We start from the raw sequence: 12,825 nt of genomic DNA on the forward strand, positions 1-12,825 counted from the left end.
CACCCTCCGCAGCCTCCTCTCCTGTCTCTCCAGCTCCAACCAGCCTCTCTTTGGTCCTTATCTGCCGAGGCTGCCACAGAAGCCTTTGGAGAATGTACGTGGGATCAAGTCACCCTGGTGGCTTAAAAACTTTTAGTGGCCCTTCAAAGCTATGGCATCCAAGGTCCTCCAAGCCAGGGACCCTGCCTCTCCGCCCCCCCCCCCCCGCCGCCCCCACACCATTCTTCAAAAAAGTGTCATGCTCCCTCTAAGCTTGGAACATTCTCCCTTCCTGGATGTGTCTTCCCATCTTGTCTGATTACCACCTCTTTGTGGTTTAGAAAGTCTCTAAACTTGTGCCGGCAAGGTCTCCTCCGTCCCTTCCCAGAGGTGGCTCATCCCTCCTGTTGTCTGCATTCTGGACTCTTCCAGACTCTTGCATTTAATAACATACGCAGGATCCCTTTCCACTATCACAGCGTACAGCTCTACCACCATTCTTTATTTTTTCCTTAAGCCAGGAATAAACTTTAACAAAGTGTAATAACATCAATTAATATTTTTAAATTATTTTTTGATTGTGGTAACATACTCAACATAAAATTTGTCATCTTAACCATTCAAATTCTTAAAAAATTCTTTTGTTTTTTTAAAATGTATTTATCTCTGTACCCCACATAGGGCTTGAACTCACGACCCCAAGATCAAGAGTCTCACACTCTTCCAACTGAGTCAGCCAGGCACCCCTCTTCTTAACCATTTTTAAGCGTGCAGTTCAGTGGCATTAAGTACATTCGCATTGTGACATCATCACCACTGGCCATCCACACAACCTTCACATCTTCCCTAGCTGAAATTCTGTCCCCATGAAACAAAAACTCCTTATTCCTGTCAACCACCATTCTATTTTCTGTCTCTACGAGTCTGACTACAGTAGGCATCTCCTATGAGCGGAATCATATGCTATTTGTCTTTCTGTGTCAGGCTTCTTTCACTTAGCATAATGTCCTCAGTGTTGCAGCATGTGTGAGAATGTCCTTCATTTTAAAGGCTGAATGAGGGGCGCCTGGGTGGCGCAGTCGGTTAAGCATCCGACTTCAGCCAGGTCACGATCTCGCGGTCCGTGAGTTCGAGCCCCGCGTCAGGCTCTGGGCTGATGGCTCGGAGCCTGGAGCCTGTTTCCGATTCTGTGTCTCCCTCTCTCTCTGCCCCTCCCCCGTTCACGCTCTGTCTCTCTCTGTCCCAAAAATAAATAAAAAACGTTGAAAAAGAAAAAAAAATTTTTTTAAAGGCTGAATGAGGGGCGCTTGGGTGGCTCAGCTGGTTAAATATCCGACTCCGGCTCAGGTCATGATCTCGCAGTTTGCGAGTTCGAGCCCCGCGTTGGGCTCTGTGCTGACAGTTGGGAGCCTAGAGCTTGCTTCAGATTCTGTGTCTCCCTCTCTCTGCCCCTCCCTTGTTCACACTCTGTCTCTCTCAAAAAATAAAAAAAATTAAAAATAAACATTAAAAAAAAAGGCCGAATGATATTGTATGTATGTGCCATATTTTTTGGCTTTGTGGACTTTGGGTCACCTTCACCTTTTGGCTATGGTGAATAATGCCACCATAAACATGGGTGACCAGGTTATCTATCTCTTCATCTTTGCGTTCAATTCTTTTTCGTATACAGCCAAAAGTGGAATTGCTGGGCCCTATGGTAATTCTATTTTTAACTTTTGGAGGAGTGCCATTCTTTTTAATATGTACATAATATTCCTCCATGTGAAAAATAGTCCTTGCCTATGATCCAACCGCATCTCTGCTGGCAAATGTTTGGGTAATCTCGATTTTTTTTCCGACTCTAATCAGTGCCACAATTACCATCTTTAAGATGTGCCCAGCTTTGTGCAAAAAGGCATTTCTATTACTATTTTGTGCAAATAGGTATTTCTGTGGGAAGATGCTTGGAAAGGTAAGGTGGGGTCAAAGACGTGCATGTTAGGAAGTTTGAGAGTTTCAGATTACCTTCGAAGAAGTATTCACCAACATAGAGTCTTAGCATCAATGTATTTGAGTGTGTCTACCCACATCCTGGCCAATGCCCAATGCCTTCAATCTCTTAAATGGTTGTCAATGTGACAGTTGTAGTTTTGATTAGCATTTTCCTTATCGCTAGTGAAGCAGGACATCTTCTCCGATGTTTACTGGCTGGTGGTATGTCTTCCTCTGGGACTTGCCTTTTTCGATTGATTCTTTGCCAGTAATGACCTGCCAGTCGTTTCCGCCATTGTTGCCAGCTATAGAATTTTAGATTTGAAATGATTTTCTGTTGGAATTCTGCAGACAATGTTCCATGGCCTCTTAGAACCCCTGGTTGCTATTGAAAAGCCTGATGCCATGCTGATTCCTGATCCTTAGTATGTGACCTGCTTCTTTCTATCTGAAAGTGGTTAGGGTCTTCTCTCCCCTCCTCCCCCAATACTCTGAAATCTCATGACAGACCTTCCGTGGGTGTCTTTGCACCCATCATAAGAGACCCCTTTTCATCAAGAGACTTGTAGCTCAGTCCTATGAAATCTTCTCGTGTGGTTTTTCCGAAGTCCTTTCTTTTCCTTTGTTCTTTCTGATTTGAACTCTTTTGGTTGGATGCTAGACGTTCTGGACTGCTTCTCTAAGTCTTTCTCTTGGTCTTTCTCTCCTGCTGTCATCTCATTTCCTTTCACTGGATTTTAAATTTCCACCCTTGTAGTTTTTTCATTTCCCAGAGCGTTCTGGTGTTCTCTGTCTGGTTTTCATGGCATCCCTGGAAGGATGTCAAGCGAGGAGGGTCAGGGATAGATAAAGCAGCCCGTGCTCACTGTGCCTTCCCCTCTTCCTTAAGAGCCGCCTCTGAGGTCCCATATGGCTCCTCCAGTCTGGACTCTGGTGCTGCTGGTGGGGGCCGGCTGGGGCCAGGGCCACATGCCTGCCCCTGTCCGGTAAGTGGGGCTCAGGGGGTGATCTGGGGTGACTCTGGGGGAGAGTGAGGGGCAAAGCTGGAGGGGGCAAAAGGGTAACGATGAAGGGCACAGCAGTGGGGAGGAAGGGGATGATGAACAGGAAGAGTGGGGAGAACCCCACGACCCAAGCGCCTAGAACTGAGGAGTGTGAGAAGCTCAGAGGACAGAGCCCAGATGTTAGAAAGAGCAAGAAGAGACGAGAGGAGAGGCTGGGCCTTCAGGAAACGGACCAAACCCAGGGCAAACCCAGCAGACAGGAGACTTCCGGTAGAGGCAGCAAGAAATGATAGATGGCTTGGTGTCCTGGAGCTTGTTTTGTGGGATTTGAGCAAGTAGAACTTGTACGTGTATGGCAAAGGGCTATTCTGTTTGGCCTACACCATCTGGGGAGGCGCAGTGAGCTTCTCTGCGTTATTCCTAGGGCGAGGAGGGGCCATCCCTGTGTTATTCATCTGTATGTTCAGTGGCACATAGCTAGGGCAGCGTGGGACCCAGGGTCCCCGGTCTAAGGGGAGAACTTAGGCTTCAGCACAAGAGGACCTCAGCTCAAAGGAAGGGGTTTCCCCAGGTGTAAACGCCGAGGCACTGCTTGAGAACTGCCATACACACGATCGGGTTCCTCCTCCAGGGAGGCTCCAACACAGGTCACAGAGGCACAGAGGGAACCAGTGAGGCGCTCCAAGGAGAGACACTCATTATTTTATTTTATTTTTAGGAGATAGATGAGAATTTAACGTGAGGAGGTTGGGGGCCTTCTTTTTTTTTTTTTTTAATGTTTATTTTTTGAGAGAGCACAAGTTGGGGAGGGTCATAGAGAGGGAAGGAGACACAGAATCTGAAGCAGGCTCCAGGCTCTGAGCTGTCAGCACAGAGCCTGATGTGCAGCTCGAACCCACAAGCAGTGAGATCATGACTTGAGCCGAAGTCAGTCGCCCAACCGACTGAGCCACCCAAGCGCCCGGCCTTTCGAAAACCTTAAAGACAAGTAAATATATGTTCGCTGCCTACACTTTGGTACAATATGAATACCAAGAAATCCTTCATGAAGGACCACTCAGAAAGCTCACGATCAATGAAGCTTATGATTCTTGATGATGACAAGTATTACTTTTTTTTTTCCTTCTCCAACCCCAAGGAAGGGGAAGCCTTCAGAATGGAAGCCAGTTGCTCGCAACTCTAGGGATAACTGTGAGTTGGAAACCAGCACCACTCAGATCTTTCTCCTTCCCCAGGGCAGGGTGGCCACCTCAAGGGCCCTCTGGGCTGGGCGATGGCATCAACACATAGTGATGTGTGGAGGGCAGTCCTTGGATGAACAGGGGGTGGAGGGACCATGGAAGAGTGGAGTCCAAGCCCTACCTAGAAGATTCATATTCAGATTAACAACAACAAAATGTATGCATCCAGACAAAGCCTGTCTGCCCAGATGAATCCACCCCCTGGACCTCAGTGTGCGACCCCTGTCCTAGAAGTCATTCTGCCCTGCCCCACCCCGCCCTGAATATCTCCTACGAGATTCTTATTTCTCAGATTCTCTTTTCCAAATCTGTGCTCTGGACCCACATAGTGGCTGCCTTCTCTAAGCTAAGCAATCTTGCTAACCCCCGACCCCCAGTTTGGCTCTGGGGCTGGCCCTCTCCCCTCTCCTGGCCTCAGAGCGGCCCTTTCTTCCCAGCTGTTCTCACTCAGTGTGACTTTGAGGATAACTCCAACCCCCTCTGTGATTGGACCCAAGGGTCCACAGATGACGGGGACTGGACTCGAGCCAGTGGACCCTCCCCCACCGGCAGTACGGGTCCCCCCGGGGGCTACCCCAACGGAGGTAAGGAAGCCTAAGGTTTAGGGAGACAGCTAGGAGGTAGGCATGGGCAGACGCGGGTGCAGGGAGAAGGGAGGCAGCCGGAAGTGGACGCCTGGGCTCTGGGAAGGGGGTGGGAGGGCAGCCCTCAAGGCTGGGAGGGCCTCCTCATCATCCTGGGCTCTGCCTCCCGCAGAGGGCTACTACCTGCACATGGCAGCAAGCACCTTCCACCGGGGCGGGGTGGCCCGCCTACGCAGCCCCCCCATATGGGAGCAAGGCCCCCTCTGCGTGCACTTCGCCTACCACCTGTTTGGGCTTTCGTGGGGCGCCCAGCTCAAACTACTGCTGCTCAGGGACACCAAGAAGAAGCGCCCCAGCCTGCTCTGGAAACATACGAACACCCAGAGCCCCTCCTGGATTCCCACCGCTGTCACCGTGCCTATGGGCCTTGCCCTGCCCAGTCAGGTGAGGGTGAGGCAGAGGGCAGAGCCTTGGGCCCCAGGGCGAATCTGGGTGGGTGGGGGCAGGACGGGCCGGGACAAGGAGGGGGCGCCAGGGCCGGGCCACCCGAATTCAGGCAGGAAAAGTGGGGGCTGAGGCAAAGGAGTTTACAGGCTGCGTGGTCCCCTCCTTCCTCCCACAGGTGATGTCTGAAGGAGTGAGGGGCAGCACGGCTTACCTGGACATCGCTCTGGATGCCATCTCCATCCATAGGGGCTCCTGCAATCGGAGTGAGCCCCTGTCCCTCCTTCTCTCTCTGCCTCCACCATCCGCCCAGCTCTGGCTTCCCTCTACTTCCACACGTCACACCTTTGAATCCTGAAGCACCTACACCTAAGGAGAGGTTCCCTTTGAACACAGGTGTGCTAATAACTTTCCGAGAGTGACCAACCAAGTCCGGATTGCCCTGAACTGTCCCCATTTTTGCACAGAAAGTCCTGCATCTCAGGAATGCCTCAGTCCCTGCGCAAAACTGGATGTCTGGTCACTCCAGCTGTTCCCCCAGATCCATCCCGAATCAGCCCTCTGAGCTGACATATAGAGATTCAAGGGGAGCAAACTCAAGTGAAGGAAAATTCCAGAAGCTGAGTCCAAGTAATTAACACTTACTGGGCACAGGATTGTACTAGTGGCTCTCCACAAATGATCTAAAGTAAGATAGGCGGGTGCTGTCGTTCCCAGTTATAGATGAGGAAACTGAGGCTTGGGCAGGTTCCGTAACATGTCCCAGGAATAAGCCGTTGAGGAGTGGAATTGTATCTGGCTCCACAGCCCACCGTGGCTCACAGTATTCTGACTCAGAATTGGGTCCCACAGTATTGGGACTCAGAATTCTGAGTATGCCCACACTGGGGCATACTTTTGAGAGCTGCATCCTTCTAGAACAAGCTAAATCCACCCACCCACCCCACCCCGCTCTTTCTCCCCTCAGTCTGCATGATGCAAATGTGCAGCTTTGACATTCCAAATGATCTCTGTGGCTGGAGCTGGATCCCGACAGCCTCTGGGGCCAAGTGGGTCCAGAAGAAGGGGTCGTCCGGGGTGCTGAAAGTGGGGCCTGAGGACGATTTCTCTAGCCCTGGTGGTGAGTAATGACCACACTTCCGTCCTTTGACTTTGTGGGCTTCTAGTGACCTCTGCAGGAGTTTACGATGTTTGCCTGACTACCGCACAGTAACTGCCATGGGATGTAAGCCCCAGCAACCTCAAACCTCGCTGAGCGCAAGTTACTCAGCAGAAAGCAAACTCCACACCCCAGCTTCCCCCACTGCCATCCCACAAACTCCACCGGGCAGACCCAACACAGCCTACTCCTCACCTCCCTTCCCTGGCACCATTCATTCATGCATTCTTCATTCATTCGTTCATCCATTCATTCAACAAGTACCTACCGAGCGCCTATGATGTGCCAGGTGCTGTCCCAGGCCCTTGAGATACATCAGCTTACAAAACAGACTAGGAGTGGCAGGGGGTGAGAGGAAGATGGTTCCTAAAACAAGAAATAAATTATAGTTATAGCAGGACTATTGAAAAATGAAAGTCAAACAAAATGAGGGGATTGGGAGTGCAGGAGTTAAGGCGGGGGGTGTTGTGAGTTTTAAACAAGGTGTCAGGGTAGGTCTCATTCAGGTCATATTCGAGCATAAACTTGAAGCAAGTGAAGGAGTGACGGAGTGAACGTATAGAGGGGAAGAACATTCTAAGCAGAGGGGCCAGCCATGCAAAGGTCCTGAGCAGTGAGCTAGGAGGTAGGGGAGGTGCTGAGATACAAGAGGCCACCTAGCAAAGATAGAGAAGAGGAGCTTAGAGCAGTCCTAGGCAGGGCTGATGACTTGGGGCCTTGAAGGCCATGGTCGGGACTGTGGCTTTGATTCTATGTGGATGTGGATGGGGAGCCTTTGCAGGATTTGGAGCAGAGGAGTGACTAAATCTGACTTATGTTTAAAAGGATCACCCGGGTTTTTTTGTTTGTTTGTTTTTGTTTTTGTGTTGAGAATACGCTGAAGGGAACGGCCAAAGGCAGATGCAGAGAGGCCATTTAGAAAGCTTTTGCAATAGGGCAGCTGGGTGGCTCAGTTGGTTAAATGTCCGACTTCGGCTCAGGTCGTGATCTCATGGTTCGTGAGTTTGAGCCCTGTGTCGGGCTCTGTGCTGACAACTCTGAGCCTGGAGTCTGCTTCGGATTCTCTGCCTCCCTCTCTCTCTGCCCCTCCCCCACTCATGCACGTGCGCGTGCTCTCTCTCTAAAATAAACATATACATACGTATATAGTTACAAGGCTTTTGTAATAAGCCAGGCAATACGTTTCCTCTTCCATTGCATCCATGTCTGTCCGTAGCTTCTTTCCCACCATCTCTCTCTGTGCTCTTGGCTGGGCTTTTCTTTCCACGGATGACCCCTCCCGCCCTCCCTCCCCCCTTCCTCCTTCCCCCCCACCCCCCTCCCTTCCTTGCTTCCTTCCTTCCTTCCTTCCTTCCCTCCTTCCCTCCTTCCCTGTGCCTCCCTGCTCCTTTTCTCTCGCCCACAGCAGCTACCTCTCTTCCTGTCTTCTCCACATAAGGTGCCTCTCCAGGCCTCACAGAGCACACTCACGCACGCCAAGCTGTGCAGGTCAAACATGAGAACCCCGCTCCCTGATTTCTTTTCTAAATTCTCTTCTTTGTTCTCTGGCCCCTTGCATTTCTCCATTCTCAATCCTCTCCCTTCATTTTTCTGTCCTTTTCCTCTCCGTCTGCCCCCAGCGCCCAGAAGCCCTTTCTGCTCACTCCAAATGCAAGATCTCCTTCCTCTGCGCTTTCTTGCTGTTCCTGCTGCCGGAGGTCCGCCTTCTAGAAAGACCCGGAGAACCTCCCCTTCCCTTCCGAAGCCCTGGAAGATCAGGGCAGGGCCAGCCCATCTCCGCATCACCCCCGCCCCCCAGTATTAGCACCCCCAAGCCGAGCCCCAGTAGTTTCAGTAAATGTTGGTTGTTGTTTCCATTTTCTCTCTCCTCCTTTTTCCAGCTTGCTTCCTTCTATTTTTCCCTCTTTTCTTTTCCTCCCACTTCTCCTTTCCACCAACCAGCTATCCCATTAGCGCCCTCCTGGCGTTTTCTTTCACGATTTACCACTTCCCTCCTTCCCCTTACCTCCTCCTTCCCTGATGTTTCCTCTCTTTTCTCTTCCCTCCCCTTCTGCCCTCTTCTGTCTCCCGGAGGCCGCCTTTCCAGGCCTGGTGCGTGCGCGCTCACCAGGCAGGACCGTTCGGGAGTCAAGACGGAGCGCGCCTGCGCAGCCTAACTTTTTCCCCCCGGCTACCAGTTGCGTCACGGGGCGAAGTCTAGGTTGATTGGCTGCTTGAACGGCCGGAGGGGGTGGGGTGGGAAGATGCCGGCTTCTCGGCGTCAGACCAGTTCTCTCTCACCAGTTTGTGTGAATCAGCTCTGTCCCGTGGGTCCAGAAAAGGAAGAGGATATGACCCTGGGGGACTTAAAGCGTCACAACCCAAAGGACAAGGTTCTGGCTGCTGCTTCTGAGAGGATGCTGCGTTTCATATGGTGGTGCCTGCGCCCTTAACCAGTCTTGCCAAGCATTTCTGGAAAGTTCGAAGGCCTCGGACAGATGGAGGCCCACCTCATCGCTGGCCGATCCTAGGCAGCTGTTGGGGTTTCCCAGGCCCGGGACCCCTGCGGTCACAGGGTCCTATCCCTCAATTTCAGCCACCCCACCTAACTGGCCTTTTACTTTATAGGTGGCTTCTACATGCTCCTGGACCCCAAGAATGCAAAACCGCGGCAGAAATCTGTCCTCCTGAGCCCCCTGAGCCAGTCCTCTGGCTGTCTGAGCCTGTCCTTCCACTACATCCTCTATGGCCAGTCACCTGGTGCAGCCCTCGCCGTCTATGCTTCTGTCTTGGGTGAGACTGGCATTTGCAGGATTTATGCTTATCTCGTCTCCCAGGGTTGAATTGACAGGAAAATATGGGGCATCCCATATTTCTAGGGAAATCTAGGATATATGCAAGATTATTGTGTGGAGTAGAACTGGGAAGCTGGGAGAGTGCTGGCTTCTAGAAAAACAGATAAAAGTACCAGGAGAGTGAGAGAGAAGGATGTGCTTGCATTTGGGAGAGGGGGATACACTCCCAGTATTCCCTTAGCTACTCTTCTTTCTGAGTATAGGATTTTTTTTTCCTAATTTAAAAAGTGTTTATTTTTGAGAGACAGAGAGAGAGACAGAGCGTGAGCAAGGAAGGGACAGAGAAAGAGGGAGACACAGAATGTGAAGCAGGCTCCAGGCTCTGAGCTGTCAGCACAGAGCCCGGCGTGAGGCTCGAGCTCACAGACCATGAGATCATGACCTGAGCCAAAGTCAGACGCTTAACCCACGGAGCTACCCAGGCACCCCCTGAGTACAGGTTTGAGGTCATTTTCAGTCCCCTTAATAAGTCAATTCTCTCTCTGATTCCTTTCATTTGCAGGCAGCATCAGGAAACACACTCTCTTCTCAGGACAACCTGGACCCAATTGGCAGCCTGTTACTGTCAATGACACAGCCCAGGGAGAAATTCAGGTACAGAGGAGCAAAGGTCAGGACCCCTTGCACAGGGTAGGCACTTCTGATATTGAAGTGGAGTGAGGGTCTGGGCGCTGGGAGCAGGGTGTCTGGGTTCCTGAATAGAGTAAAATTAGATGGTGGGGGGTGGTTTGGGCATTTGGGCTCTTTTTTCACTCCCAGTCCCCTTTCTCTTTCTCTTCAGTTCACTGTGGTGGGTGTGTTTGGAGAGACCCCAGAGCCAGCTGTGGCAGTGGATGCGATCAGCATTGCTCCCTGTGGGGGTGAGAGCAAGGCCCTGGGAGGAGCAGGGCCTCCACCAGATCATCAAAACGGGCGGTGGGGGTGGGGGGGTGGGAGGGCAAGATTGGGGAGAAATAGAGGGCATGGCCCAAATTTCTCACATCTCCCATTTTGATCCCCTAGAGAGCTTTCCTCAGTGTGACTTTGACGATGATGCCCATCCCTTCTGTGACTGGGCCCAGGCATCAGGGGATGGTGGACACTGGACCCGGGGAAGTAAAAATATGCACATGCAGGGTACAGGCGCTTTTGGAGGTTCCCCTAATGGAGGTGAGGAGATTGAGGATCTCCCAGGCCAACGAATTACTGAATCCTCTCCCAGCTGGGGAGTTGGCTGGTAGGATTCCTGGGAGAAGATATTGTAGGTGGCGACGGTCAGCCGGCAGGTGTTTATTGGGAAGCCACCATGGGTCCGAGCTGGGGAGATGACAGAAATCGAACGGGTTGAAGATTCTCCTGCCTGTGGGGTCACTGAAACCGCCAGAAAATCCAGGCAACTCACTTCACTGAGCCCGAGCCTTCAAAATCCACAACCTCATTTTCAGTTAAGACATTTACTGGTGCAGCCAGCAAAGGAATCTGGGTTGCTCGTTTGGTTTTCCCTTTCTTTCTGATCCTACCTTCTTCAGTTAGAAGTCCAAAACAAGTAGGAAAAAAAAAACAAACCCGCTTACAGCGTGGGGAGTTTGGGTGTTCGCGTCAAACCCTCGTTTGCAAGGTGTTGCTAGAGAAAACAACACGAGAGTGTCCTCGGGGTGGGGGTGGGGGTTGTCATCTTGCCTTTCTTTTGATTCCCTTCTTTTGCCCAGAAGGTCGCTGTATCTATGTCCAGGCTGACAAGTTCTCTGAGGCAGGCCAGTCTTGCAGACTGGTGAGCCGGCCCTTCTGTGCCCCGAGTGCGATCTGTGTGGAGTTTGCTTACCACATGTACGGCCTAGGAGAGGGCGCTAAACTCAATCTCCTGCTGGAGAGTCCCACAGGCAGTTTCCCGACTTCTCTCTCGCACCGCGTTGGGTCTCAGAGCCCCGACTGGCTGAACACCTCCGTCACTATCCCTTCGGGGCATCAACAGCCCATGCAGGTGAGAGACAGAGTGGGCCCGGTGTGGGGCCCGGTGAGGGGGACATAGTACCCGGGGAGAGTCAGGGCTGAGGAGATGGGAGCTGGAAAGGGAGCAGAGCAGAGGTGAACTCAGTGTCCCTGAGAGGGATATCTGCATCCTGAAAAGGAGTGAGGGCAGAGTTGGACTGTTGAGCCTAGAACAAGGTGACCTTTTGGCAGAGGACAGGCTGTCTGGGAGAATCCTTGAGGTGCCATGGATTCAGTTGGACTTCTCTCTTCTCTGTCCTTCATTCCCTTCAGCTGATATTGGAGGCCATCAGAGGGACCAACACTGCCTTTGTTGTCGCTGTGGGTTTTATCTTGATCAATCACGGGACTTGTAGAGGTAAAACAAAACTCAAGGCCCCGGAAAGGGGGCGGTGCTCTGGGATGACCATCTGTCAGATGGCTGAAAATCAAGTTCTCTCCTGTGCTTGTATTTTCACACTGCTTTGTGTTCTACATTCTGCCTTCTCGGTGACATCAGGATGCTTGCGTGTGTGCATGTGACTTTGATGCAGTGAATTTCTGTGGCTAGATCCAGAATTCCTTACCCAGTAGATGGCGATCCTGAAGGGAGGACCCACATCCTATTCATGTTGTGTCGTTTGTATCTGGCATGACGTCTGATATATATTAGGAGCAGTGTTTGTTGAGTTTGTTGAGTGAAGGTTGGGGTTGGGAGTAGAAGGAGAGGTGTGAATAAATTACCCTTTGAGGCCACCCACTCCAATTGGAAGTGAGTGAAGAGGGCGGTGGTCTGATTTCGACTAAACTCCAGGGTTTGTTTGTTTGTTTGTTTGTTTTTTCTTTGCAGGAACTATGCCAACAGTGCTTCCTTCCAAATCTCCAGTTCCCCCCACCGGCCCTTCTGAAACCCTTGTCTCCACAGAAAAACCTAGGACTCCCACAGAAAAACCTACAGTCCCCAAAGAAAAACCTATGACCACCACAGAAAAACCCACTGTCCCCAGTGAAATATCCACTGTCCCCACAGAAAAACCCATGGCCCCCACAGGAATACCTATGAACCTCCCCAAAATATCTATTCCCCCCACAAAAAAAAACTACGGCCCCCACAGAAAAACCCACTGTCCTCACAGAAAAACCCATGGTTGTCACAGAAAAACCCATTGTCCCCAGTGAAATATCCACTGTCCCCACAGAAAAACCCATGGCCCCCACAGAAAAACCTATGACACCCCAAATAAAACCTATGGCCCTCACAGAAAAACCCAATGTCACCATAGTAAAGCCCATAGTCCCAACAGAAAAGCCCACTATTCCCACTAAAAAACCCACTGTCCCCACTGAAGAGACCACTATCCCCTCTGAAGAGACCATTGTGCCCTCTGAAGAGACCACTGTCCTTCCCAAAGAGCCTACCATCTCCACTGGAAAACCTACCATCCCCACTAAAAAGTCCACTATACCCCCTGAAAAGCCCAGTATCTCCACAGAAAAGCCCACTGTCCACACAGAAAGACCTACTGTCCACACTGAAAGGACCACCATCCACACTGAAAGGTCCACTGTCCCCACAGAAAAACCCACTATGCCCACTGAAAGGCCCACCATTCCCACAGAAAAATCTACCCTTCCCACAGAGAAACCCACCACCCCTAC

At 51.3% G+C, this 12,825-nt stretch overlaps 1 protein-coding gene across 1 annotated transcript in view; it reads left to right on the forward strand.

Annotated features, from left to right (window-relative positions):
• The first annotated feature begins 2,771 nt into the window (after positions 1 to 2,771).
• Positions 2,772 to 12,825, forward strand: part of ZAN (zonadhesin) — a 36,502-nt gene continuing 26,448 nt past the window's right edge. Inside the window, 14 exon segments of the mRNA XM_040455648.1 lie at positions 2,772 to 2,939; positions 4,096 to 4,148; positions 4,636 to 4,782; positions 4,955 to 5,226; positions 5,405 to 5,492; positions 6,194 to 6,346; positions 8,993 to 9,157; positions 9,722 to 9,813; positions 10,001 to 10,079; positions 10,222 to 10,368; positions 10,908 to 11,179; positions 11,461 to 11,545; positions 12,017 to 12,254; positions 12,256 to 12,825. The exon segment at positions 12,256 to 12,825 is cut by the window's right edge and continues 299 nt beyond it. Of these exon segments, the coding sequence (XP_040311582.1) occupies positions 2,863 to 2,939; positions 4,096 to 4,148; positions 4,636 to 4,782; positions 4,955 to 5,226; positions 5,405 to 5,492; positions 6,194 to 6,346; positions 8,993 to 9,157; positions 9,722 to 9,813; positions 10,001 to 10,079; positions 10,222 to 10,368; positions 10,908 to 11,179; positions 11,461 to 11,545; positions 12,017 to 12,254; positions 12,256 to 12,825 (2,438 nt within the window). The 5' untranslated portion in view covers positions 2,772 to 2,862.

This window comes from Herpailurus yagouaroundi, unplaced genomic scaffold (assembly GCF_014898765.1).
Source record: "Herpailurus yagouaroundi ecotype Mexico unplaced genomic scaffold, PumYag 216, whole genome shotgun sequence".
NCBI classification, from domain to species: Eukaryota; Metazoa; Chordata; class Mammalia; order Carnivora; family Felidae; genus Herpailurus; species Herpailurus yagouaroundi.